Below are 25,801 nucleotides of genomic sequence, written 5' to 3'. Positions count from 1 at the left end.
CTGAGCTATCCAAATCTCTGGCAGAAAGGACAGACTGATTCCAGAACTGAATCTTAAAACACCAGCTGAAAATAAAGTACAGTCCCAGTTACTGTCCACAGTGCTGAATACTTAAACTGTTCCATAAAGTAAAGGAATTTAATGGCCATTTCCAGAAATCGCTTGGGCAGTTGGAGCAAATTCATAATTAGCCAGCCAGGTAAGAAAGACTCTTTATTTACAAGTTCTTCCTACACACCATAAGTCATCAATCACAGAGAAATGGAAATAAAGATTTTTTTTAATTTTTTTTTTTTTTTTTAATGAGATGAAGCCAAATGCTTCTTTTTTCAAACTGATTCAAACAAACTGAATATCTCATTCAAATCATGAACTTACCATTTGGGCAGAAGAACACACTGTAGGTGTATTCTCTGGACAGTCCCTCTGGCTGTAGAAAGACAGAAATCCACGCATAAACCACAGGGCTTGAATGGGCAGGAACAGATTCCAGTTTTACTTGGAAAATACAGAAATTATTTTTGCTGCTGTGCAGTGGTTTATATCCTTTACAGAAAAGTGATGGCACTGTGTTCTGTTAGCTAGAGCAGTGCTAACCACTGCCAGAGAACCTTCCATTTTATCATAGTTCTTAGATGAATAGGGCAAGCTTACCCCATAAAATTTCCATTGCTTTTTCTCCTGAACAGTGTTGAAGTCTCACAGAGGAGCTCCAACGAGCTCTCTCTGTTCGAGTCCCACCAAAGCTGATTATTTCCAATCTCCCTAACACACCATAAAACAGCTTGAGGATCTTTATAAACCTCTTCCTGTTTGATTTCACAATTTGCCCAAGCATTTTTTTCCCCTGAATTATCATAAATTCGTGTTTCCTCACCTCAATAATGACACTGCTGCGAACATAATCCACCCCCACGGGGGTCCTTTTGTCCAGGTAAGAGTCCTCTGGGTGTTTGCTATTCTTCAGGGTCTGCATCCCCTCCTGACAGCAGTTGGTCCCACCATAGGCAAAAGCTTTTGCTGAGAAACAGAAAAGAAAAGCACCAAAGATTTTGAGACAGGAAGATCTCTAGAAGTTAGAGATCCAAGCTAATTAGAAGCAGCTAATTACCAGCACATCAACTGCTGTAATTACCTCTCATATTCCCTTTATCCATATTTGAGTGATGACATCTAAAACCAGTCAATATTTGAACAAACATGGGGCGACAGAGAAACTCTTTCCTAGTTTTGGGTGTTGCAGAGTTTTTACCGGGATTATTTGCACAGAATTTGTTGCTATTCTCTTGTTTAAAAATTTCCACTGATCTCTTCAGGGAAATGTAACAGGCTCAACCTTGCATGAGCAAATATCATCACAACAGGAAAACTGATGACCAGAGAACGCCCTGATGTTTGTTTGTACATTCTGTGCACCACAGGCGGGGAGTTTGTTCCTACAACAAATGAGGTTGAAAAGCCAAGCTGGCAGCAAGTGGAACGAATCAACTGGAGCAAAAGGGAAATGAGAGTTTTCTCCTGAGAGAGGAATAAGAAGAAACACTTGTAAAACCCCTTTGAGCACCAAGAAGCTGATTTGAGTTCTGTGTACCAGTGATGTTGCTCAGGCCCAGCTCACTGAAGGACAGGACGATGGAGGTGGGCTTGGCTTCCCCAGGGGCCACACACTTCTTCCTGGTCAGGTGGTGCTTCCCAGGGTGCCCAACAAACTTGATGCCTTTTGGGACAGAAATCTTCACGTGGACCTGTGAAAGTTTTGGAAATGTCATTTACTGGAAATATCGGCTGCAAAGCCAAGCTGATCTATGTGAACGATGTGAAACCCCCAGAATTCTCCATGAAAGAATGCAGATTATTCATTCTTCAAAGTTTCTAGCAGTTGATCTGACTGAGAGCAGTACTTTCAGCTCAGCAATCCTACAGGTATTTCTGGGGGATGCTGCTGGAGCTGGGCAGATGGGATGTGAGAAGAAAACATCAAGGGAGATGGAATTCCTCGGGAAAAAAGAATTCCTTCAAAATGAACTATTTTTGTCAGCTTTTTGATTATGAAGGAAATTTTCCTTTGTGGTTCAGCGTGAGATTCCAAATTGTCTTCCCTGCCTTTCTCATCATTTGCTTTTCTGAAGTGCTGCAAGACAACTCAGCCCTCTACACGTGCTTCAGATTAAAAACAAATAAAGCGGCGACATTTATTTGAGTGGAAAAAAGCAATATTTATCTTCTCCAAGCATCTCTCCTGAGCTGACCTCTCTGCTAGCCTGACACCTTATCTACTGTGCCTGGCAGGTCACTCACCAGCCGTGGTGATAACCCAGAAGAGAGTCAGGAGTGAGGACTGAGCTGTTACCTGTTGGAACCCTGGGCAATGAGAATTTTAGACTTTCTGAGCTGACAGGCACTGCCCCCCAAGCCAACACTGCATTTAACCTGAGGCCTTGGAAAAGGCTTCCAAAACTGAATGATAGCACCGGGATTACGGGTGTGGAGTTTGAATAGAAGTGTGTGATATCACAGGGTGGAAAACTTAAAATTAAAGGTTTTAGAGTGTAGTAATAGATATAAAGCAAGATGGAAGTTTTAGGGTGGAGGTTGAGTCCTTCTTTTTCACCTTCTTCACGGGTCTGGGTGGGATTTTGTAATTGGACAGAAAAATCCACATAGAGAGCCACACGTGTTTGGTTATTGGGTTAAAAGTACAAATAATCTAGGGGTCATTTCTTAATTGGGCAGTTTGTTCTTAAAATGCCTTGCAGAGAAAGAGATGGGGCCATTTTTTACTTTGTTAGCTGGAACTCACAACTTGTGAGACTGTAACAGAGATAAGAACAAATAAACATCCGAGTCCGAACACCAAACGCCGTCTCTCGAGCATTTCATCCCGACTCTGACAGGAAAAGAGGACAAACAGCAACATTCACCTCTGCACACACGGCCAGGTAATTGTAGACGGTGAGGGGGATCTTGGTCTGCTCGCCCCGGATGACGCGGTAGGGCAGCGTGAAGTCGATGAAGAAAGGTTTGAAGGTTTTCAGCTCTGTCTGGCTGGCGATGCCCAGCCCCTTCTCCTCAGACACAGCCACGGCCTCCGTGATCCACGTGGTGATGGAGTCGGGCACCTCCACCTGCAGCTGGGCTTCCCCTGAGCTGTCGCTGTCAAGGGAACACGGAATAAACTGGCTTGATCGCGTTAATTAAATGATTCTTAATGAAGTCCCCAAGCATTCTGGGGATTCCCCTCCAGACCCAGGTTTATAAGGTGGCATCTTCTGCTTCGAACTTTACAAAGGGCTGTGTTTCTACCATATATATTTATATTTTTTATATAAACATTTTACCATATATATTTTTATATTATATTTATATATTCCCTATATATTTACATATATACATTTATCGTATATATTTTTATATTCTATTAATATATTTTCTATATATTTACATATATACATTTATCGTATATATTTTTATATTCTATTAATATCTTTTCTATATATTTACATAGATACATTTATCGTATATATTTTTATATTCTATTAATATCTTTTCTATTTTATATATACATTTTACTGTATATAATTTTATATTCTATTTATATATTCTCTATATATTTACATATATACATTATCATATATATTTATATCTTATATTTATATATATAATATATATTTTTATACATGCATTTTACTATATACTTTCATATAATATTATGTTTATATATGATATATATGTATATGTGCACTTATCATATATATTTATAGATAATATTTATGTATTCTATATATTTATATAAGCATGTAACCATAAATAAAAATATAATATTATATTTATATTTTTAATATATTTACATATATACATTTTACTGTATATATTTGCCATGTTTTCTATCGGTTTTGGGTCCTGCCAATATTTATAAGCAGAAGAAAAAGCAAACAGTTACTTTTGCAAAGCATAAATTCTTCCAGGGTTAAAACCTTCATTTGCAGCCTCATTTCCAAGTCACTTTTCTTAGAGGGAAATGTCTGCACTAAGTAAAAAAAATAAAAAAATCTAAACAAAACCCTGAAACAAACCTCCAAATCTAAAAAGAAAGACAAGAAAAAATTCCAGACCGAAGTCCTGGATAAAATCAACAATAGTTGATTTAATAGCTAGTGAAATAAAAGTGTTTTTTGTGGGAATTCATTGTCCCTGTGTCCATTGCCACACTACAGACTCTGCTTGAGCACAAGGACAAATGAGAAACTTTCTAAACATCCAGTTCAGCAACTGCTTGTTTTGATTCAGAAACCAAAATTTTGCTTTCCTCGGTTTTGGAATGACTGACTTAGAAAATTTCCAAACCTATCATTTTCTTTCAATGAGGACTGAAATTGATTACCAAAAATCAAATCTCTGAGTATTGAGCTCTCCTGTGCATAGCATGACAGGATATCATAAACCTGGTATCCTCTTCCATGCTTTATAATAACAGAAATTCAGTTTTGCTCTTCAGACTTTGCTGTTTCCCTCCTGCAAAGCAGCTTTGGCCCTGCCTGGAACAGAAAACATTTCCTCTAACACAAGAACAAAAGCTATTTCATGGCTCAGCTGGCAGGATGATTGGGGCAGTTGTGAGTACACCCTAAGGTTGTTTTTTTTCTCAAGTTCTTATTTATTCCCCAGAGCTTGACACACTTACTTCCAGCTCTGCAGGCTTTGGGGGGGCATGGAAAATGAGAAAGGGAGTTCTTCAGAAGGAGCTCTGCAAGTGTCCAGCACAACAGGCTGTCCTCCTCTGCAGAGGTGCCTGGTGCACACTCAGAACACACCCAATATATATCTTTAGATTTCAGATAAAGTTTGTTCACACTTGGGGCACCGAGGCCTGGGGGAGATGTTCTTGCGGGAGATGACAGAGAAAGAAGAGCTCTGTGAAATTTGAAAAGCAAGCAATAGAGAATCAATGTAGGCACAACTGACAGGTTCAGCTTGAAGCAAGGGAACACTTCAGGACCAGAGGAAATGTTGCAGAGACTGAAGTGGTAATGATGGAAAACAGCAACAAGAGGGGGGAAAATAATAAAAAATTAAAAACAAAAAGTAAAAGCAAAGCACCTTCACTTTGCTGCTCTAAGTGAATTCTCAGTGAGCCTAAAGTTGTTGTTCCTGTCAGGGGCCAGGCAACTCATCAGGGCCTCATCTCTGTGTTTGTATTACAAAGGGAAAGGATTAAAACAATAAAAAGTGGAGATCGCTGAGCTTTTTGTAAGTTCAGTCAGACCCCAAGCACTGGCTGGTGAATGTGGTTCCCCCAGCTCAAACTCCAGAGAGAAAACCTTGGGAAAACCATGTAAAGTAAAACTATTAATTCAAAGCCTTTTCTCCATCTGTAAATCTAATTGAAATGAGTTACCTTGAACAAGGTAATCGATAGCTTCAACCTCCACCTCGTGACTGAGCTGCTTGGTTTTCTGCAGGTATTTCAGGACAAAGACATTGGGGGCAAAATGGATCATGTTCTGCTCCCCACAGCCAAAGGGCAACCTCAGCAGGTTGTCCAGGTTGTTCAGAGTAGGACCCATCACATCTCCTGCATCTCATCACATGCATTTGTATCATAAAAACATGGAATGGTTTGGGTTGGAAGAGACCTCAAAGCCCATCCAGACACCTTCCACTGTCCCAGGCTGCTCCAAGCCCTGTCCAGCCTGGCCTTGGTCACTGCCAGGGATCCAGGGGCAGCCCCAGCTGCTCTGGGCACCCTGTGCCAGGGCTTCATCCCCCTCAGAGAAAGATTTCATCCCAATACCCAAATCTAAACCTCCTCAAAGTTTGAAGTTATTTGAACTCCTTTTCAGCAGACTGGTTCTGTAACACTGAGGTGCTCACCCCCACTGGAGTTTTGCAGCTGATCCCTGCACTGATGCTCAGCCCTGAGCACCAGGCAGGAGGGTGTCCTGGCTCCAGGACTGGCAAGATTCCAGCCTGTTTAACCGGACAATTTGTTGCAGCTGATGTTCTTTCCACTGGGATTTCAGCCCATAACCAGCATTAACATTATTTTCACACATGAGGGCACTTACTCTTCTGGGCACAGGGCCAAAGTACACACTCATTTCCAGCCATTAGACCCTCCAGCCAGGCTCCAGGAATTTTTAGAATTGGTTTGGGAAGTTGACATTGGGCTTTTGTTTCTTTTTTTTCCCCCTTTTTTCTTTTTTTTTAGGATTATATATTATAAATGGTAGAAGAAAAAATTATAAATTCTCCCTGTTCAGGAGACTGGAAATTAAGGAATGCTCCAACTCAGTTGTTTCTAATGAAATGAAGTGGAGAAAATGCAATCTGCAACTTTTTATTCCACACTCTCCCAGTTATAATTAACTGCCCCAGCTTGCTGAGGCCCAAACGGGCACTTCTGGAATTCTTTGTGTATTTCTACAAAGCATATTTCATGCTCAATTGAACAGATTTGAATACACTTGCTCCAAGTTCCTGTCAAATTTAATTTACAATCATTTATTGAGAATGAAGTTTACTTGCAAACCTGGAGAAGCCTTTTAATAATTGCTTCAAATTATCCTAGATGTGTTGTTGTGGGACAGATTAGTTATCTCTTTAGTAATTTTTTATTTTTTTTTTTTTAGTTCCAACTGTACCCAGAGGAAACCCGGATTTATGAGGCAGCAGATTGAGGTCTGGGGGAGATGTTCTTGCGGGAGATGACAGAAAAGGAAGAGCTCTGTGAAATTTGAAAAGCAAGCAATAGAGAATCAATGTAGGCACCACTGACAGGTTCAGCTTGAAGCAAGGGAACGCTTCAGGACCAGAGGAAATGTTGCAAAGATTGAAGTGGTAATGAAGGAAAACAGCAACAAGAGGGGGAAAAAGAAATAATAATAAAAAAGAATTAAAAATCAGAAAATGCCAGTGTAACCCACTAGTTTATGAAGACCTTTGTTTTGTGTAGCTGAAGGGAATACAACCCTCTGGATATAATTACTTTCAATACCTGACATTGAGGCAGTGCCAAATCCACGTCTCAGGGAAGAAGGTTCTTTTCCTCTTCTCTGCTCTGCTAGAACAAGAAATAAATCCTTGCAAACTGATTCTTTTAATCAGATATTTTCAGCAGTCACTGATAAATCAGAGTTATCACCTGACTCTGGCTCACATGACCAAAACTCTGGCTGGTGCAGACTCATTAAGGAGTGAATGGGTGATCATTCATAACACAAATTACACGGCCTTTTGAAACAATCCCTTTGTGTGCACACACACTCTGCAGACAGAAACAAGAATCTAAGAAAACAGTACAATATAACCTTTGAAACTAGCAGAGATAACGTAATCTAAAAGAAAATCGGTTTGTGTTCCAAATTCTTTCACCAAATGGAATCAAGGGGAACAAACACAACACGTGGCTTCCAACAGCAGTTGCTACAGTCACTACCCTATATCCTTCTCCATCCCCTCTCTTTGAATTGTCTTGGTTTCTAATACTTTAATAATGTAAATCAGCTTTTCTATACTTGTTATGCTTCATTATCTAGTTCTCAACTAATCCCAGAAATTGCTCTGCCAATAGAGGCTTCCAGGAAGTTCAGGATGCAGAAGGAAGGCCCAACCTCAGGTGCAGTATCACTTGTAGTACTTCACAACCTTTCCTTTCTGCAGACCCTCATTCTATTGATTTTCACCACCACCTGAATGGTCCAAACCATGAGCAATGAGTGACTCTGCGAAAACAGCTGGAACTTGCAAATATTCCAAGAAATTCATAGCAAATTGCAAAGAAATAGCCTTCAAAATGATAATTCAGGATTCTTTGCATATGTCATTTTTCCAGAATTAAATTAAATTTAACAAAGCAATGTCAGTTAAAATTGTTTTACATCTACGAAGCCTTTGGAAGAATTTCCCCATCACTGCCGTGTCTGTACCTGGGGGCACGGAGGTGAAAAACATCTGAGAATAGAGAAAAAAAAAACCAACCAGGAGTATCCCAGACAACAGATATTAAACCCCAGACGTTACCTTGGTGCTATTTTGGAATGCATGGTGGCCACCAAGGTGCCAGTGTGTGGCTGGAAGGCTGGGACAGCCTCGTCTGTGTACATCCCTCCGTTCTGCCTGTGGTTCAGGCTGACTATGTCAGTCATCACCACCAAGCCAGTTTCCTAGACAATGAAAAATCAACACCACGAAACAAAAAACAGTGAGGAAAAAAAAGGAAATAAATAGAAGAATTAAACAAAAAGAATTAAATGCGCGCTTATGTTCTTTTTTAATAGAATCCCTCAATCCTATTTCAACATTTACAGGGGGAATCTCCATTGAATTGTGAGGATTTTTTTAAGGCTTTGTATGAAAATGACTGTTAATGCGAAGGTGCATAGGCAGAGGCTTTATGAGAAAGCTCTTGACTGCTTGGAAAAAGCATTTAAATCAGTATCTAACATTATTGGGCAAGTGTGACAGGTAAAAAAAATCCTTGTACGTATTTTTAACCTAGAATGAAATGTGTAAAAGTATTTTTTACCCCTCCTAAAAGTTTCCAGTGTGCTCTGCTGCAGTGAGCAGGCAGCTCTCTCATCAGACATCACCAGTTCTGCCCTGCCAGGGATGCCAAGCAAAATGAGAAGTGTCCACACAGGGAAAGCACAGAGCTCCTGAGGAAGCTGCCAGCTCTGTCCCCTAAATGCTCCTATTCATGACAGACAGCAGCTCCCAGCACCACTGGAGAATGAGCTTTGTTCTCTGCACACACCCCCAGTTCCTGCACACCGGGTGTGCAGCCCCTGCATTCACACCAGCTCCCCAAAAATGAACCTTTTCCCAAGGGTGTACAGCTCTCAGTCAGGACAAAAAAAGCTGCACCAGAGCAAAAACTCCCTCAGACCCCAGGGGGAGAAGCAGCAGTGGGCAAAAATGAGGATTTAGAGTTTGTAATGAAGAGATCGAGGCATTGCGGGAATGTGTGAAAGCCTCTGGGGTTTAAGGCAACATAATAAAACAATTTAGCTAAAATCAGAGGAAGGACAGAGAATGGAGAGATGGGAGGTCTGCAGGAAGAAGGATCACCATTATCAGCAGTTATGTGGATTAAAATGGGAAAGAACATCAAAAATCAGAGCTGTGACACTGGTTCTCCAGGCCAGTCTGCATTTCAGAGGAACAAGTAGGAGAAGGTGATGTAAAGAATATCAAACATTTACAGCTCAGCCTTTCACACGGCAGGGAACAGAGGTTACACCCCCGCAGTCGTGTGGGAGGCAAAGAAGGGATGTGAGCAGAGCCTGAAAGGGTGGATGGACTCCACTCTACAACTGTAGGAAGGAAGAAAGAGGCAAACAAGCAGAACTTCTCAAAGAGATGAGGGCACACCCATTTTAAACAAAAGCAAAAAGCTCATGGAAACAGCAGCGTGTCTTAAGAGCTACAAATTACTGGTTTTCATCTTAAAAGGCTGCACTGTTAGTAGACAAAGCAATGAAGAAATGAATTAGTGCATGAGTACATGTAAGAAACCCAGCTTACTTTAAATACTCAGCTTGCAGCTTGATTCAAATGCACAGCACAGATCAAAGGAAATCACATTTTTAAAACCTGGCCAGGCTTAAACTATGGAAACACACCAACTATAAATACACAGCATTTAAGTAGTAAACTGATCAAGGATATAAAGGTCTTTCATGCAGGTGGCAACAGAAACTGGGAGAACCAGGGCAGGAAAGAAACTGAAATGATTTCCAAAGGACAGTCCAAAAGGCTACAAGGAAAGATTCACATCCCACCTCCCTTCACTGTTGGAGCAGCTGCAGAAGAGGTCTGCAAGCTCACCCATGCCTGGAGGAACCGTCTGGTCCCTGTCTGATTCTCCAGAGCATCAGCATGATTTCCTTCACCCAGCAGGATAACTGGCCCTCCCGAGACGGGCCAAAATCAAACCATGTTTCTCCAATATCTTTGCCGGAACAGTGTACTCTGTTCCCAAAATCTACTTTTCATCCTGTCTTGGGTTGCAATGCAAGATGTAACCAGCAGTATGTACTCTATTGCCATCTGTTGAAACTGGCTGGGGAGGTGTTTTCTTAATCTCTTCCAGGACCCATCCTCCCTCCAGGGGATCTCTGCTGTCCATGGGCCATCCAGGCTCACTGCAGGGCTGATACAATCCCATCATCCCACGGGGAGAGGCTCCACCCAGGGGGAGGAGCCCAGCATTCCCACCTGGATCAAACCTGGGATTCAGAACACCAGCACAGCCTGTGTGCACTGGATTCCCAGGGGAAAATCGGACCCATCTCACCACCACTGGACCCTTCTACAGGATCCTCTCTGCTCCAGCAGAACCACATCTGTCACTCCAAGAGGATTGGACTGGACTGCTACCAACACCCTGACCAACAGGGTGTCAGGTTATATTCTGACTCTGTCAGTGTTTTCTTTTTTTGTTTGTTTACTTTTTTGTACTATTACATTTTTAATTTTAATATTCCTAGTAAAGAACTGTTATTCCTGTTCCCATTTCTTTGCCTGAGAGCCCCTTAATTTCAAAATTATGATAATTTGGAGGGAGGGGGTTTACATACTCCATTCCAAGGGAAGTTCTGGCTTTCCCTAGCAGACACCTGTCTTCCTTAACCAAGACACTGCCCACCCTGGAGAAACTGGGGAAAACCCCTGTCTTATGGAGCTGAAAATCCCCCCGCAGACATGAAAGCACAAGAGAGACCCTGCAGGGAAAAGGGAGGTTGATTCTTCCTACTGTAAAAGCGAAGCGAGCATCCTTGGTGATGTCCCAGTGCCAGGGGAACACGGAAGATCTGCGGCGCCGACGTGAGGACATGCCAGGCCACCAGAAGTGCCCTTCCTCCTTTGGGGCTCCAAAAGCATCAGACACATCATACTCTGCAAGCTCCTGGAACACCTGCAGGGAAAGGGCACAGGCTGCTGCCCTTGAAGGGTCACAGGAGTGAGAGAAGGACACCAGTCCTTGAAGCTCCCTCTACCTGGCTGGCTGTCAGCTGGAAGCCTGTCTTGAGCAGGTAGACACTCTTGTCCACCGTGGCAATGCAGACACAGCTCCCTTTGGCAGCTCTGACCTTGACGCTCACAACGTCCCCAGGCCTGGTCTCGTTGGTTGAGAGTGCCACGGCAACCTGGGGAGGGAAATCCCGTTAAATCCCATCATTATCCCAAAAGACTAACGAGACACCAGCCCCTGCTCTCCACTACCTGGTTCTCAAAGGAGGAGTTGACAGAGAACTGCAGGCTGTCAGTGACCCCCTCTCCGTTCTCCCTGACGTAGTACACGAGGAGCCGACCCAGGGGAGCCATGGAGTGAACCACCGAGAACCTCAGGAAGGTCACACACACCTCAACCTCTGCTGCAGGCGTGCTGGGAGGCGCTGAAACAGGAATAGGGGAGAAAATAACTTTATTTATCCCAGTCACTGCCTTCCTGCCCCCTCCTAATGCTGACAGGCACAGAACTCTCCATTCAGAACTTGCTTTCTTCCCTTGCCTCCATTGCACACCTTCTTGAGTTCAGAACCTTTTCCCCCTCTTTGTGAAATGAAATTAGCACTCATAATTTAATGAGCAGCATGGAGAAGGTGGGTAGGGAAGGACTACTCAGTGTTTTTCCAGCCATGAAATCAAGGAAACACATAGTTAAGTTACCTAGGTGTTGAAAATAAACAGAAAACCTCTATTGCTGGAGAATGCTGATGAAAGAAAAGGAATAAATTTGGAAAAGGATTATGCAATTTCTAGAGCACAGAATCACTGGAGCTGTTAAATAGAATCACAGAATGGTTTAGGTTGAAGGGACCTTTAAAGATCCCCTACTTCCAGCCCCCTACTGTGGACAAGGATGACTTTCACCAGACCAGGTTGCCCAAAGTCCCAAACAACCCGGCCTTGAACCCTTCTAAAGGCAGAGCAGCCACAAAGCCTCTGAGCAAACTATAAATGCAACAGCTCAGAACAAACCTTCAGTGCAGAAAATCATCACAAATCCTAAATTACTGATTGCCAGAAACTCGGTGGGTGCATGGAGGAGGGTTCCCGTTACTCTCTCCCCAACTCCCAAAGTGTTTTCCAGGACAGCCAGACTTGTCCTTTGGCAGCTGTTATATCCATCTTTCCAATCCCACAACTTTTTACCCCCCTGCTCCCCAAATCCACCAGATTTGTGTCTGTTTATACTCCCTGTATAAACCAGGAGTCCACATTTCATTTCCCTTCCCCCTGTGGGCTGTGATCTCCTTTACCAGTCCATTTAATTTTCTCTTTCCATCTAACATCCTCTTCTCAATTTAAGCTCAACCAATTTAACCAACTGCCCCAGCCCTGCCCTGCCCTTCCCTGCCACTCTGCTCCAAGCAAATATTAGAGTTTTCTCAACTGAGAAAGACTGCAGAAAGACCAAAGAAAACTTTCCAAGAGTTACCCCTCTTGGAGAATTTTTTTTACAAGACTGAGGGATTTCGCTATTTTAAATTAATTATTTCATTATCATAATTCATAAATAAGTCATAATAATTAATTTCTTTTCATTCTTTTTTTTACAAGACTGAGGGATTTCACTATTTTTCTTGCACAAAATTATCTATATTCTTTAAGGAGCACCACATTAACAAAAAGGTTGTGGAAAGGTTGGGGTTTTTTTTGCTGAAAATGGGAGCGAGTTGCATTTCTGGTGCTGGCTACCTGTTCCTGGGAAGCGTGTGAGGTCAATGTTCTTCTCAAAGGGTGTGGTGGCTCTTCTGCTCCTCTGCTGGGTGACATTGCTGGGCTGCAGCCCCGACAGGACAATGTTCCCTCGTGATGCCACCTCATAGTGCAGAGTGAAGTTGCAAGGACACGTGGACTTCACTGCAATCCAGGCCTCCTCTCCCACCTGCAGGCAGGGACAGAAAAGCCAAAGATCTGCTCTGTTACGAGATTTTGGGTGATAAAGCACAGAAACCTGCTTGGGTTCCGGGCCACAGGAGGTGTGAGCCCTCTCCTAACAAATGGATGCGTTGAGAAGTGTATTATTACATTAGCACTGTTCTCTGGGAGTTTCTCCACAGTCAAAAGGGGCCTGTGTTCAGCTCTCCACTCTCTGCAAATCTACAGCAGAATGAGCTGGGGGGTTGTATGCATTAATGAAACAATAAAGGAATCTCTGGAATCCTGAAAGTTAAGCCTTTTGGCACAGAGCAGCTGTCAGAATTGGTTGAATTTTAGACACCCCTTCAGTAGCCCAGCCCAAAAAAGGAAAGAGTTGGGTTGGGGGTGGGAAGAGATATGTGTTTGATAGTCTTTGCAGTTTAATTGTGATTACATTCATGAGGCAAATACCAACTCAAACATAACCATGAAATGACTGGGAAGAGGTCCAAAGGAAAATGCTTTCAAATTACACAAAGTCTTGGTAACAATTTGTAAGCTGGGCACTCAGGGAGGTGTCAAACACACAAATAAATGAGAAGAAAGCTTCTTTTTTTTTTTTGTCTGGGTAGCTCATCTGATGCCTGCAATAGGCTCCAGAGCAGCACACCTGGGCACTGAAATTCTGCACCCAGAGGGGCTCCCCGAGTACTGAACACCCCCAAGACAAAATCCCCCAAATCCCAAAAGAACAGACATCAGTCATGGGATTAGCACTGGTTGTGTCTGGCTGAGTAATGGTCACTCTGTGGAGCAGAGACTTCCTTAGGAGCACAAACTCCTTCCTTCTGGGATCTGAGGAGTGGCTGACACTCGTGTTCAGTAGGATTTCTTCAGCACCTTCCCCTCCTCGCCCTCCTGCCATTTAAAGCAGAGCAGTTCCCAAATAAAAGCATTCAGTCTTGACAGAAAATCCCAACGAAATGTTTTGAAAAACCCCTCTTTTTTCAGCTCCAAGTGTTCTCCCTGCAGAAGGCACACATGGCACAAACCAAAAGGGCAGAACTGGAACATAAGGAGCTGCTGATGGTTAAATACAGTGAGAATGCCACAGAGTCCAAGAGGTGCCTCGTGACAGCAAATATTTGAAGTATTAAGAATTCCCCAGTGTAAATGATGAAACAATTCATTTAAAAATGAATGCAGCTAATTGGAACACCCAGTAAGAGCTGGCAATGCATGGAAACAGTTCCCACATCAGATGCTCATCCAGCTCCAAGCTTTCCCATAGAAGAATTAGTTCTAATCAGGTTATAATAAGAACAATGTGTTCAGATTAGCAGTGTATAATCCCCTTTCCATACCTCAGGAAACTTTAAAGAGATTAATTAGCCATTAAACTTCCATGAAATGCAATGATTAAAAAAATGCTCTTATTTGGATACAAAGAGTCTGAAACCAACCTGAGGGACCTGCTGATAACAAATCTCAGTGTGTTTATTGCCAAAACAATAACCACTTTTCTTTCCACTGAGCAATATGCAGACCTTCAGAACATTTTCTTGGGTAAGAAGAAACCCTGAACAACTCTCAGAAAACGTTATGCAACAGGAATCATGGTTAAATCAGCTCTTTTCTCTAGGAGAGAAATCACAACAACTTTTATAGGGCAGGATTACATTTTTAGAGAGGCTCCTACAAAAGCTACCAAAGAAGACAAGGTTCATGTTCATAGTTCAATAACTGGAAGATTGAACAGATCCAGCTGTGATTTAAACTGGAAGTTCCAGTGAGACTACATAGCCTTAATTTTGGTCTTTAGTAATTCAGCCACTCCCACTAACATCACTTCCAATCATTTTCAGCCAACAATCCACATCTGAGCGTTACTGGAGGCGCACAGAACGCACACTTAAACGTGAAAAATTGAAGTGTTTTCCATGCCTACACCCAGCCCTCTCTGAACAGGAAGGGTTGGAAATGAGCTGGTGCACAGAGCACCAAGGGAGTTTTGCTCAGCACCTTGTGTAGCCCACATTCAACAATTATTTGGTGGCTGAAGTGCAGCTCCTTCATCCTTTGTGGTGGCAACAGTAACAGTTCAGGATCCCAGAATCAGGAATGTCCAGAAATATTTAATTAGAGCACAGTACTTTAAGCCAAGCAATGCAGTGGTTTCCATGATGGAACATGAAGCCAACGTACCTGGAAAGGTTTATCTGGTGCCTGGAGCTGGATGTGACACTTGCTGGGTGAGTACCAGCTGCTGATGGACAAGTAGTTGGGCAGATACTGATCCCCAGAGGGTTTCCCATCAATTGCTGTCACTTTGGTCTTGAAAAAAAATAAGTTACATCTGAATGTTATGCATAGAAAGCTCATTTTGTTCTTTCTTAATCTCTGCTCTCTTCTCCCATTTTATACCTTCTACCTTTCATCTCTTGACATCTTTACTCCCCAAATAGTGGAGCCCTACTACCCTGTTAAGCTGTACTTGGAGAAGCATCTTTCCATGGTGGTTACCAACATCAGTTCTCTTGGCAGCAAGAAACAAGCCACTGCTTGCTGTGTTGCAATCCAGAAGCTGAAGCTAAAAGGCACTGATTTCCTGTTTGTAGCACTGATTTATAACGTGCAGGTTTGACAAGATTAGTTACATTAAAGCCTGCTAATCCTATAAGGAGCTTTTACCCACCTCCAGCCAGACATATTGGGCAGCTGTGGGGATGGAGGGGATTTCAAACTCCACCAGGCCATTCCTTGAGACCAGTTCACTTGTATAAACATTGTCCTTTGGTGTGAGCTCAGCTTTAATTCGGATGGTGACTCTGTCAGCTGGACTTCCATCGGGGTAAGTGACTTCTACCTGCACAGTGGGGCATTTATAGAACAATTTGGTTTAAATTATCAGCAATTCCAGTCAAGGACAGGTGGGGAAAATCACTGGGATCAAGTCAGTACAACTTGAAATCAGCCACATGGCTCTACTTTTAATCTCACCTTGCCTTTGTAAGGCAGCCCAGGTTTGAACTGTTTCCTGGTGTCCTTGGAGTACTTGATATCGATCAGCTGCTTCTGGACAGGTGTGGAGTCATCAAAGGTCACCTGCTTGCTGCCATCAGAGCTGATCACTGTGGCCCAGATGCTGACAGTGCCTCGGAAGTGCTCAGGGACATCTGCTGGCATCATGTCTTTGACACACACATCAAACACAGCTGAGCCATCAATCTGGGATGTGTGGGGGGACACAAAGGGAACAGGCATTTCACACCCAGACAGGGCCTAGAAGCCAAATCTAAAGCACAGGCACCTGATGGGAGTTCGCAGCAGCATTTTGGAAGGATGAGGACTGGAGGGAATTAACTGGCAAGTGGGTGAAGCAAGGAAGGAAGGAAGGAAGGGAGTTTCATTTTCCTCCCTTACCCATAGTCTGGACTAACTCTGTCACCTCAGTCTCCTGCTCTCCTCAGCCCCATATGCTCTTAAAACAGATTATGCCAACAGATTCTCATCCCAGAATATCCTGAGTGGGAAAGGACCCACAGGATCATCAGTCCAGCCCCTGTCCCTGCACAGACACCGCAACAATCCCACCCTGAGCATCCCTGAGAGCGTTGTCCAAACGCTCCTGGAGCTCTGGCAGCCTCGGGGCTGGGACCATTCCCTGGGGAGCCTGGGCAGTGCCCCAGCAGCCTCTGGGAAAAGTGCCTCTTCCTAATATCTAAAATCATAAACATACCATGCAAAAATAAGCAATATTTTTATTATGCTGGCCCCAGTTACAATATTAACTCCTTCATTTTCTGATCTCCCATCAGCAACAAAACAGAGATATGGGATAAATATTAAAGACAGATCTGGCATTTTATCACAGGTGAGTCCATGGTCTCCCTCACCTGGGTGGTTTTGAGGACAGGGTGTCCCACTTCATGTCTGTAGTACCCAACACCATTTATAGTCATATTGACAATTAACTTCCCTGTCACTGGTTTTCCAAACGTGTATCTGAAATGCAAAGAAGATGATTGATAACTTCCAGCTGATTTCTGTTCTGCTTATATAAAGACAATTACCTGCACATCTAGAAAACAGTACCAGAAGTTTTCCAGATTGTTATTTTTACCATGTTTTTGAAGGGTCTTATATCAGAAAGCTTCTGATGATGATCAGAAATCATCTGAAATGTCTGCAGCAGGTGGGATCCAAGCTCCAGTGACTGCACTTCAATCCACAGCAATGGAACCTGGTTGGGGACATGTTCCTACCTGGCATGGACAGTTCCTTGTTCACACAGTGAAAGGTCACGAATGTAACGAGGGGGGTCGATCAGCAACTCAAACTTTGGCAACACTACAGTGAAAAGAAACAGAGCAGAATCTTTTCAAGCAGATGTCATTGGCCAGGTTATAGCAGAAGTCCCCACAGCTCTGACAGGGCCCCGGCTCTGATTTATCAGGGTAACAACCAATAGAGGGTCAATCACCAACAGCAGCAAACCAAAACTGCCTTGACAAGGTGCCCTTAGCAAAGCTCCCAGTTAGCAGTGTCTGCACCCCTGAAACACATGGCTCTAAAGGATTTTTCCTCATGGCATTTTAAATGCACTATTTCAGGTGTTTCATCCCAAGTGAAAGCATTTCACAGTGTCCTGTTCTTCCAAATGCACCCTGGGTTAGGGTCAACTCACCGTATTTCTGCACCTCAAAGGATTTGTTGTAAGTCTGCCCCTGCATCTCAGCAAAGATGAGCCATTCCCCAAACACTGGCTGATCAGACAGGGGAAAAGTCATATTGACAATGCCTGCAAAAGGAAAGAGCACTCTGTGAACTCTGTCACCCTCCAGCCCTTGCCAAGCCTTACTGAACTCAACTCAGTGGAAGCAGGAGCAAAGGCAAATCACAATACACAAAGGAAAAAAGAGATAATCTGGAACTCACCACAGCAAAATGGCTTCAAGTTATTCCATTCTATCATTCGAGACCCCCGAGGATCCTGCAGGGTGGTTGAGGGAGGAGAAATGAAAATGAGCATCACTCATACATTTAACTCACTCCGCAGCAAAGAACTTCCTTTTGTAACATACACACCTCACAAAGGGCTCAAATGTAACCAACACCTGTCAAAAATGTCCCAAAAATACCTCGCTAGGGGTGTTTGCTTTCTGGAATTATTTAAGAGCTCTGCTCCTGTGAGCAATGCACACAAGTAAATGCTGTCAAGCAGCAGAACTTTCCCCTGTCTTAAGACACCAGTCCTGCATGGGATGAGCTGATCTCTGAAGACACTTTATTCCTGAAGGAGTTTGAACAAGCAGTAAGACAAATTTTAGCTGACAAACTAAGATGAAATGAATCCTGCTGGTTTTGTCAGCATTAAATCTTCAACAAGAGCGAATCCTTTCGCTTTCTGACAGGTAAACAACTGGTTAAAAAAAATGAAGAAAAAATAAGACTAAACACAGAAGAAACCTCTCATTCACCTCATAAGGAAGAAGACAGAAGAACCCTTTCCATGAATTTCTACTGCCCACTATCTCTGTTTGGGTGCAGAGATGAGGGTGGCCCTGCTCTGTCAGCCACATGAAGGATGGGAGTGGTGGGTGTTGAAAAGGAGGGAGAGGGAGTGGAGCTGTCACAGTTATAAATCCCAGTGAATCAAACCAATTCTTCTCAGGCTGAAAAATGGGAAGGGATTTCTGAAACTGAAGTAGAGATAGCAAAAAACCCAAGGCACAGAGATCAGATAAAGACACAGGGATAGAGAATTGCATAGGCTGGGTGGGGGGAATGGCCATAATAGACAGGAAAAGCACAAATCTGTTCCTTCAAAGGCTACACAAACTTTGTACCGCTACAGGACATATGCTAGGTGGGCACACAGATACTCACCACCACATAAGCTTCAATCTGAAAGAAAAAAGAAAAATAAAAGGCTTTATGAAACAACTTTTCTGCTTTTTGTGATGAAATGCTGAGTCAACATAAGCAAGGTGTGAAACCTAAAGTGACAGAGTTTGAACATCTCTTCTTTGCTAAGAAGTAGCCTGAGAAACACACATTTAATTCAGACATCTAACTGGAAAAGTGATAATTTACTTATCTGTGCACTACCTAAATAAGGTGCAAGTCCCTGAAAAATTCTTGTCTCTGCTCTGGCAGAGCTTCCTTCCTATTTGCCAGCACTCCAAAACTTTGTATTCTCCTCCAATAGAATATGACCAAGTGAAAAAACCTAAATTACAAATAAAACAAGCTATCACAAGCTATGCCTAAGTAGGTTAAAAATCCAGTTCTGTTTCTGCATAGGTGCACATTTGAATAGAATGCAGGCTACCAAGTATTCCATCATATTGCACAGCGTGAAAGAAAACAGTTTTCTTTACCCTGTCGTTGACTGGCCTCAGGTCAGAAGTCACCATAAAGAGGTTTATCAACACTGAAAAAGGAAAAGAGGGAATTTATCAGTCACCAGAGCTGACACTGAACAGAAGAGCTCATCCTAAAACTACCCTGGAAAGCAGCCCTAGCATCTGGCAAACTGTCCAAGATGACTTTACCTTTCTGCTTGGGTTTGTAGACAGGTTTGTCAGTCTGGATGAACACTGAGGAGCCCTTGCTGTCGATGGTGACCGTGGTGTAGTTGTGGAAAATGTAGCCTTCCTCTGCCAGGTGCCTGTTGCCCCAAACCTTCAGGTGTGCTTGTCCACGAAGCCCTGAAGGCACCTAAAAAACACACCAGGAGGTGAGGAACACACAGAAAAGCCTTTGAGCTTTTGGGGAATGTAATTGACACTGAAGTGAGCAAGAAGAGCCCCCTGCTGCGTTCTGATGGAAATCTGTATTAGTAGTGAAAAGAAAATTAAGGACATACTAGATTTTCTACAATACATAAACTTCAAAGGAGGTAAATTCATGCTGAAAACATGGCAAGAAATTCTATTCTGCCCTTTTATCACTCAAGCAAAATCATGGTTGCTCTATGATTTACATATGCAGCTTCCAGTACAGAAGGTGTGTTACGTGGGGAAATCCAAACCCACAGCTCCGCAAACAGAGGGGAAAAACCCCAACAACCAACACAAAAAAGCCCTCAAAACAAAAACTGCATGCATGCACATGTTCAACAAGTAGCTCAGAGAAATAAATATTTTAAAATTACTTCAGATTAAAAGTGACAAAGTAAAAAATCTGATATCATTTGAGAGGCAGATCACAATTGAATATTTTGTTCCACCACCCCCCTTCAATGTCCCAAAGATGACAAGCCCCAATTAAGTCCAAAGTTAAGAAATCCAACACTTTAAAGGGCTTGTTCTTCTAGTCCAGCACCATTTTGCCAACATTTGAAGTCATAACCCCCACAGAGAATTCTGTACTGCCATTCTTATAAAATAATCCCAACACAGAAATTTATGTGGAGCCACAAGCCACTGATTTTCTGTAGTGGTGTAAGGGCCTGGCAGGTGAGCTGTGATGGGTTGAGCTTTATTGTTTTCACTCTCCACTTTTCCTCTGGTGAAGGCTGTGTTCCTCTCAGTGTGTGTCCCAGAATGTGACATTTGTGCCAGAGAGCAATGCTTGATGTGGCTGAGGGAAACTCCCTTATATATTCACTCAAAACATCTTAAAATACTTGACACTCACCTTCAGCTTAATTGTTCCTTTATCTAAAATATGAGAGAGAGAAAGCAAGAGTTATTCTCAAGGTAAGGCACTAAGATTTTAGATATTTGCAGTTGAGTGAAGGAAGATCCCACACCAGAGAGCTGCTCCCTGCAGTATCCCTTTGCTATGATTTCACCTGAAGTCATTTTCCTGCACTGTGTCACACAGTCTGCAGGGTAAATCAGACCCAGTAGAGTTCTCCAAAATAAACCTGATCCACATTTATTTACAACTTTTGCCCAATGTAAACTGCAAAGTGCTCCGTGCTTGGAGAGCACCCCCAAGGCTGGCGTTCCCGCGCAGGGCAGAAGTGTTTTGCTGTAAAAAAGGACCTGGCCTCTTTAGGGGCTTAAACAATTCTCAAACCCAACGCTCATGGGATCTGTTTGGGTTGCTGGATACAGCCATACGTAGGAGTTCTCTTGAGCATTTGCTGTCCACACGTGTCAGCATCACTCCCTTTGAATTGCTTTGCAATTGTCAGCCACTTTCAAAGACATCAAGGGGAGGATACAACCAGGGATGAGAAATGGATGGCTTTCATAAAACTCCCGGTTTTAACATACAGAAGGGTTAAAACAGGAGGGTTAAAGAGCCTGATTGCCTTGACTACACTACAGCTTCCACCACTACTGACAGTGGTACGACAGGGCTACCGGACTTCACTTTCACCAGTGCAAATTCACTCAGTGTTAAGTTGGATATTATCAAATCAGATTGATTTTACTCACAGGACAGAGGAATCTGGCTTGGATTCTAAAGACTTATCCAACTACACAAACATTACCACCTCTCTCAGCAACACCCAGTACGGAAGATGGGGAGATTGTGTTCCCAGCACTCACGTTGGAGAGAAGAAAATCATGTAGATTTTATATTTTTCTTTAAAATAAACTTATTCCTTATATAGCCCCCCACTGGTAAATATTCAGGCATCAAAAAGAAGTACAACCACTATAAAACTCCAGAGTCTCAGTTATATTGGGTGTCTGTATGTCTTGGTGTTCCAAAGTTATCAGCCTTACGTGTTCGAGATCACACACAACAAAAGCACATTGGCACAATCAGCTGAGAAGGTGCAGCAGCAGAAAATCAATCTGTTTGATTCCATGATCACCTAAAGCAATTCTTCAGGAGATATCAGCGTGCTTCCACAGCACCTCAACTCCTAAATGAGTTCTCAAGTCCAGAACTCCAGGAGCTCACCCAGGACTGTTCCGTGGCTCCGTGACACCGTCTCTCCTTTGACCACCAGCTGGATCTGCACTGTGGTCTCCTTGACAGAGTTGAAGATGGTCACACTTATGGCTTCCTCCACCCCAGAGCGGAAAACAGAAGGTGCTGCAATCAGATAACCCCTGAGAAGCACAGTTGGAAGTGGTCAGTCAAGACACAGCCAAAAGAGCGTTACCTTCATTTGTGAGACCCTTTTTGTGTAGCAAAAGGGAAAGAACAAATACTCTGTGGTGTATTTGCCCCTGTAGGGTCACATTTGTTGTCACCAGCAGTCTAAGCCTGTATCTAGTAAATATAAACGAACAAACAGAGCCTAAGTGGCCACAAATGGCTTAAAAATCCTTAAGACTTAAATAAAACCAGTAATACATCAATGTTTATTGTATCCATAATAAAAAATACATTCATTTATCTATTATATGTAAAAAACTAAATGTACAACCAGCGAATCATAAAAGAGCCGAAGTTCATGAAGGAATAAGGAGGTACCTGAACCTTTTATAGAGCTTTGTTGCCAATGCTTTCTTTGAAACAATTTAGATATTTTTGACTCAATCATATGGCTCCATTTTCATAGCTCAGCTTCACTAGAAGTTAAGGGACTTAGAGCTGATTTTTGGAGCTTTCTAAATGTCAGACTCAACGCGTGTAACACACCTGAACTCGCAGTTTATACAGAAGCAGCCCAGAAACTGCAGCTACAAAAGTGGGCTCGAATCCCCAGCTCTACAACCACATTCTTGTTCAAACAATTAGATCCTGCAAGTTTACAAAAGGCATTATTTTAGGAGGCACAGAGAGAGCTTTAAAGCCACCCAAAACGACCTCCCATAGATGCTGCAATGCGAGAGTTTCTGAATGGAATCTGCACCACTCCTCTGTGAATGGCACCGTGCCATGAACTTGTCAGCTAAAAGCATTGCAGGCTCCGAGCTCTTTGATGCACTGGGCTGGAAGCAACACATTTATATTCTCTTCATGACACACCTTTCTGGGGTTTTTTCCCTACCCAAAAGGATTTTTTTTAACACGAGGCAATTCCTCAGATGCTTTTTCAAGCCAAATTTCTCAGCCCATGCCTTTCTGCAGTCCCATGAGCCGGGTTGCTTTAGCTCATGATTAATTATCACTTTGGGATGAGGATGATGGTGTTTTACAGCCCCCAAGTAATCTTTTATCAAATTCCAAGCCCATGTTTCTCTCTCAGCAGGCCTCATTGCCATGGAGATCCCATTACCCCCAAAGGAAGTTCAGAACTCTGTGGCATTCGAGTTAAATTGCACGGGGTACTTGCAGATTCAAAACCTTATGGCTGCCAGGTTTGAAAATTCATCAGAATGGTAATAAATAACAATAAAAAGTTACTACTGAGCCTGCAAATCCTGGGTAAGAGAGATAGCTGATTTAGCTGCAGAGGGAGAAGGAGTACCAGCTGCACTCAGGTTGAAATGATCAGATTTAAACTGTCATAAGCCCAGCACTGCAGTGCCATATGTGAAGCACATGTACTCACATTGTTCTGAATTGCTAAAACTCCTTCTGAAGTATCAGTCCCTTGATACAACTATTCAAATCACTTAGTAAGTGGCACTTGAAAATTAAATATTTGACTTGGCAATCAAAGAGTTAACTTGACAGGGACTGGACAGATCCTTTAGGCACATTTAACCAACAGCTCTGTCAGGTTACACCAAAGCTTGGCAGGACGTGAAATATTTTCTAGTAAGCAAGTGAGAATAAGTTCTCCACGGCACTCAGTTAATGCAGCTATTCACGATGCTGACGGGCTAAAATAAGCCAGGGATAAAGAACAAAGCAAACCTTAACCAAAATTAACCTCAACATACGGGAAAAAAAGCTGCAGATTCAATTTCTAAAACTCAGAGAACTTTCCCCGCACTTTCTCCCCGGCTGATCCTCCCCACTTAAAAAAAAAAATTAAAAAAATCTTCACACGCTGCTCAAGAGCGCCCAACGCCACCTTCAACCACCCCCAGCACGGCGGCAGCCGGATTCCTTAAATAATTGCCGGCAGATAAAAGCTCCGGGCGGCTGTGCGGAGCAGCTGGAGCAGGTAGGGCACGGGAGCTCTCTCCTCTCGTCCCCCTTTCCCCGCGCTCCGCGCTCGGGCACCGCCGGGGACAAGCCGGGAGCGCCGCGCTCCGTCCGCGACCCCTGCGGGCGCTCCGCGGGCTTTGTTCCGCGGCCAGTGAAAGCCCCCCGGAGCTGTGGCCGAGCAGAACCGCTTCTCCCCCCGCCGCCCTGCCCAGGGATGCTGCCGCGGGGTCGCCGGTACTTACTGGCGCTGGCGGGGCTGGGCAGCGCTCAGGCTGCAGAGGGCGAGCAGCAGCAGCAGCGCCCGGGCGCGGCGGGGCTCGCAGCCGGCCATGGTGCCGGGGAGCCCGGGCCACGGCGCTGTGCGCGGGCAGCAGGAGCCTTTTGTTCCCGGCGAGCGCAGCCCGAGGCTCCGCCGCCCCGCGCCCGGGCTCGGCTCCCCGGTGCCTCTGGCCGCCGCCCCCGCCGCGTCCCCGCCCCCGGGCCGCCCCCTCCTGGCCCCGGTGCCCGCTCGGCTCCGGCCCCGGCTCTTTGTCTGCGGCTCCCCGCCCGCTCCTGACAGCGCGCACCGGGGAGGGACGAGGGGAGGGGGCCGCGCCCCGCCCGGCCCCAGGTGCGCTGAGCCCGGCGCCGCCGGTCCCCGGCCGCTCCTCACCTCCGCCCGCCCCGCAGCGCCGCCCGCCCGGCTCCGCTCGCCTTGCCCAGGGCTGCCGAGCCCCAACAGCCCCGGGAGCGCTTCTTGAGCTCCTCGCCTTCCTCCTGAGCCCCACGGATGGGAAAGTTGCGAAAGCCAAGGTCCCATGGAACGGGACCGGCGCTCCCGGCGCGGTCCAGTCCCGGTAACTGTGCGCTCAGGGAGCTGCTTTCAGGAGCGCTGCTCGGGAGCCGCTTTCCAACCCAAAATCCGGTGCCAGCACTGATGCTCCTCCATCCTCCTCGCTCCCTAGGCCCTAATCTGTCCCTCTCCATCCCTCTGTCCCGCGGCTCCAGGGGCTTGGGACAGGAGAGGGAGCTCTCACTGCACCAGCCCGAGGAAGAGCTGCAGCCCGAGAGTAGAGCTCACACAAACCGGGCAAAGCGAACCCAAGGCGACAGCAGGAGCCGAGGTGACAGAACAAATGCCATCACCCACTGCATAGAGATATCAAGGAACGACTCCTCTGATCCCTGATGGAGAAAACCAAGGCACACAGGGATCCCAGATGTGCTTCAGAGGGGAATTCCTGCCCCAGCAATAAATGAAAACCCTCAGTGTAGGTAGTTTCAAGCATATTTTCCCCCAATTCACCTGGCTTACACACACAAATAGTGCTTAGATTTTTATCTTGTGTGAAACTGCCGCTCATTTTGATGTCTTCTCTTAAAAATAAAGTCACTAACTTTGAATTTGATAAATTCAGATTACCATTATCTTTAATAGTGGGTAACACTGTGAGATGTGGCTACATTTTCCTCCTTAAATCTATCCTAAACTGGCACTGTCTCATTTTTCTGGAGAGGCAGAACAAACCTAGAAAAAGAACAAACACTTTTTGACAAACTAGACAAGATGAGACTCTAGAAGGACAGGGGTCACTTCCCAAGGAAATTATGAGGTAGGAACTATGAGAAGGAACTTATTAGAAAGTGGAACGCTTTAGGGTTTGTTTGTTTGCTCGTTAGGGTTTTTTTTTGAGACAAACTGAAACAGGCAGAGAAAAAAACTGGTTACTCCAAATTGTTTTCCAGTTTCTTCCTATTCTCAGCTACAAACACAGAACCCTGCCTGCTTCAGTGTTCCCCTGTCTGCAGAGCAGCCCGTACTGACCCAGCCTCTCCTCAGGGTAACACTTCAGAGGATGTTGGGATCCTTTGATTAAAGATTAAAGGAGGCAAAATGAAAACGAAGCACCCTTGCTGTTCCCATGGAATGGCAGAGTTCAGGTGTACTTGGGCTGAAACAGCATCATGCTTTCAAAAATATGAATTCATTTATTAC

At 44.2% G+C, this 25,801-nt stretch overlaps 1 protein-coding gene across 3 annotated transcripts in view; it reads right to left on the bottom strand.

The window, feature by feature from the left end:
• Positions 1 to 24,264, bottom strand: part of CPAMD8 (C3 and PZP like alpha-2-macroglobulin domain containing 8) — a 59,256-nt gene extending 34,992 nt beyond the window's left edge. Inside the window, exons 1-23 of one of the 3 annotated variants that reach the window (XM_066205531.1) lie at positions 24,069 to 24,264; positions 21,739 to 21,890; positions 20,512 to 20,534; positions 19,425 to 19,590; positions 19,251 to 19,303; positions 18,757 to 18,774; positions 17,806 to 17,860; positions 17,555 to 17,668; positions 17,133 to 17,217; positions 16,764 to 16,872; positions 15,868 to 16,095; positions 15,563 to 15,733; positions 15,073 to 15,201; positions 12,703 to 12,892; positions 11,224 to 11,396; positions 10,998 to 11,147; positions 10,754 to 10,915; positions 8,020 to 8,162; positions 6,995 to 7,060; positions 2,922 to 3,153; positions 1,592 to 1,745; positions 878 to 1,020; positions 379 to 430 (exon numbers count right to left, since the gene is read on the bottom strand). In XM_066205531.1, coding sequence (XP_066061628.1) covers positions 379 to 430; positions 878 to 1,020; positions 1,592 to 1,745; positions 2,922 to 3,153; positions 6,995 to 7,060; positions 8,020 to 8,162; positions 10,754 to 10,915; positions 10,998 to 11,147; positions 11,224 to 11,396; positions 12,703 to 12,892; positions 15,073 to 15,201; positions 15,563 to 15,733; positions 15,868 to 16,095; positions 16,764 to 16,872; positions 17,133 to 17,217; positions 17,555 to 17,668; positions 17,806 to 17,860; positions 18,757 to 18,774; positions 19,251 to 19,303; positions 19,425 to 19,590; positions 20,512 to 20,534; positions 21,739 to 21,890; positions 24,069 to 24,157 — 2,857 coding nt within the window. In that variant the 5' untranslated portion in view covers positions 24,158 to 24,264. The remainder of the gene's footprint in view (positions 1 to 378; positions 431 to 877; positions 1,021 to 1,591; positions 1,746 to 2,921; positions 3,154 to 6,994; positions 7,061 to 8,019; positions 8,163 to 10,753; positions 10,916 to 10,997; positions 11,148 to 11,223; positions 11,397 to 12,702; positions 12,893 to 15,072; positions 15,202 to 15,562; positions 15,734 to 15,867; positions 16,096 to 16,763; positions 16,873 to 17,132; positions 17,218 to 17,554; positions 17,669 to 17,805; positions 17,861 to 18,756; positions 18,775 to 19,250; positions 19,304 to 19,424; positions 19,591 to 20,511; positions 20,535 to 21,738; positions 21,891 to 24,068) is intronic. The other 2 variants (XM_066205530.1, XM_066205529.1) reach the window with 2 other exon arrangements.
• Between the last annotated feature and the right edge of the window lie 1,537 nt (positions 24,265 to 25,801).

The sequence above is a fragment of the Chamaea fasciata genome, unplaced genomic scaffold (assembly GCF_029207755.1).
Source record: "Chamaea fasciata isolate MVZ Bird 193981 ecotype frontalis unplaced genomic scaffold, bChaFas1.0.hap1 SCAF_28, whole genome shotgun sequence".
NCBI classification, from domain to species: domain Eukaryota; kingdom Metazoa; phylum Chordata; class Aves; order Passeriformes; family Sylviidae; genus Chamaea; species Chamaea fasciata.
This window is presented reverse-complemented; position numbering and strand designations above follow the sequence as displayed.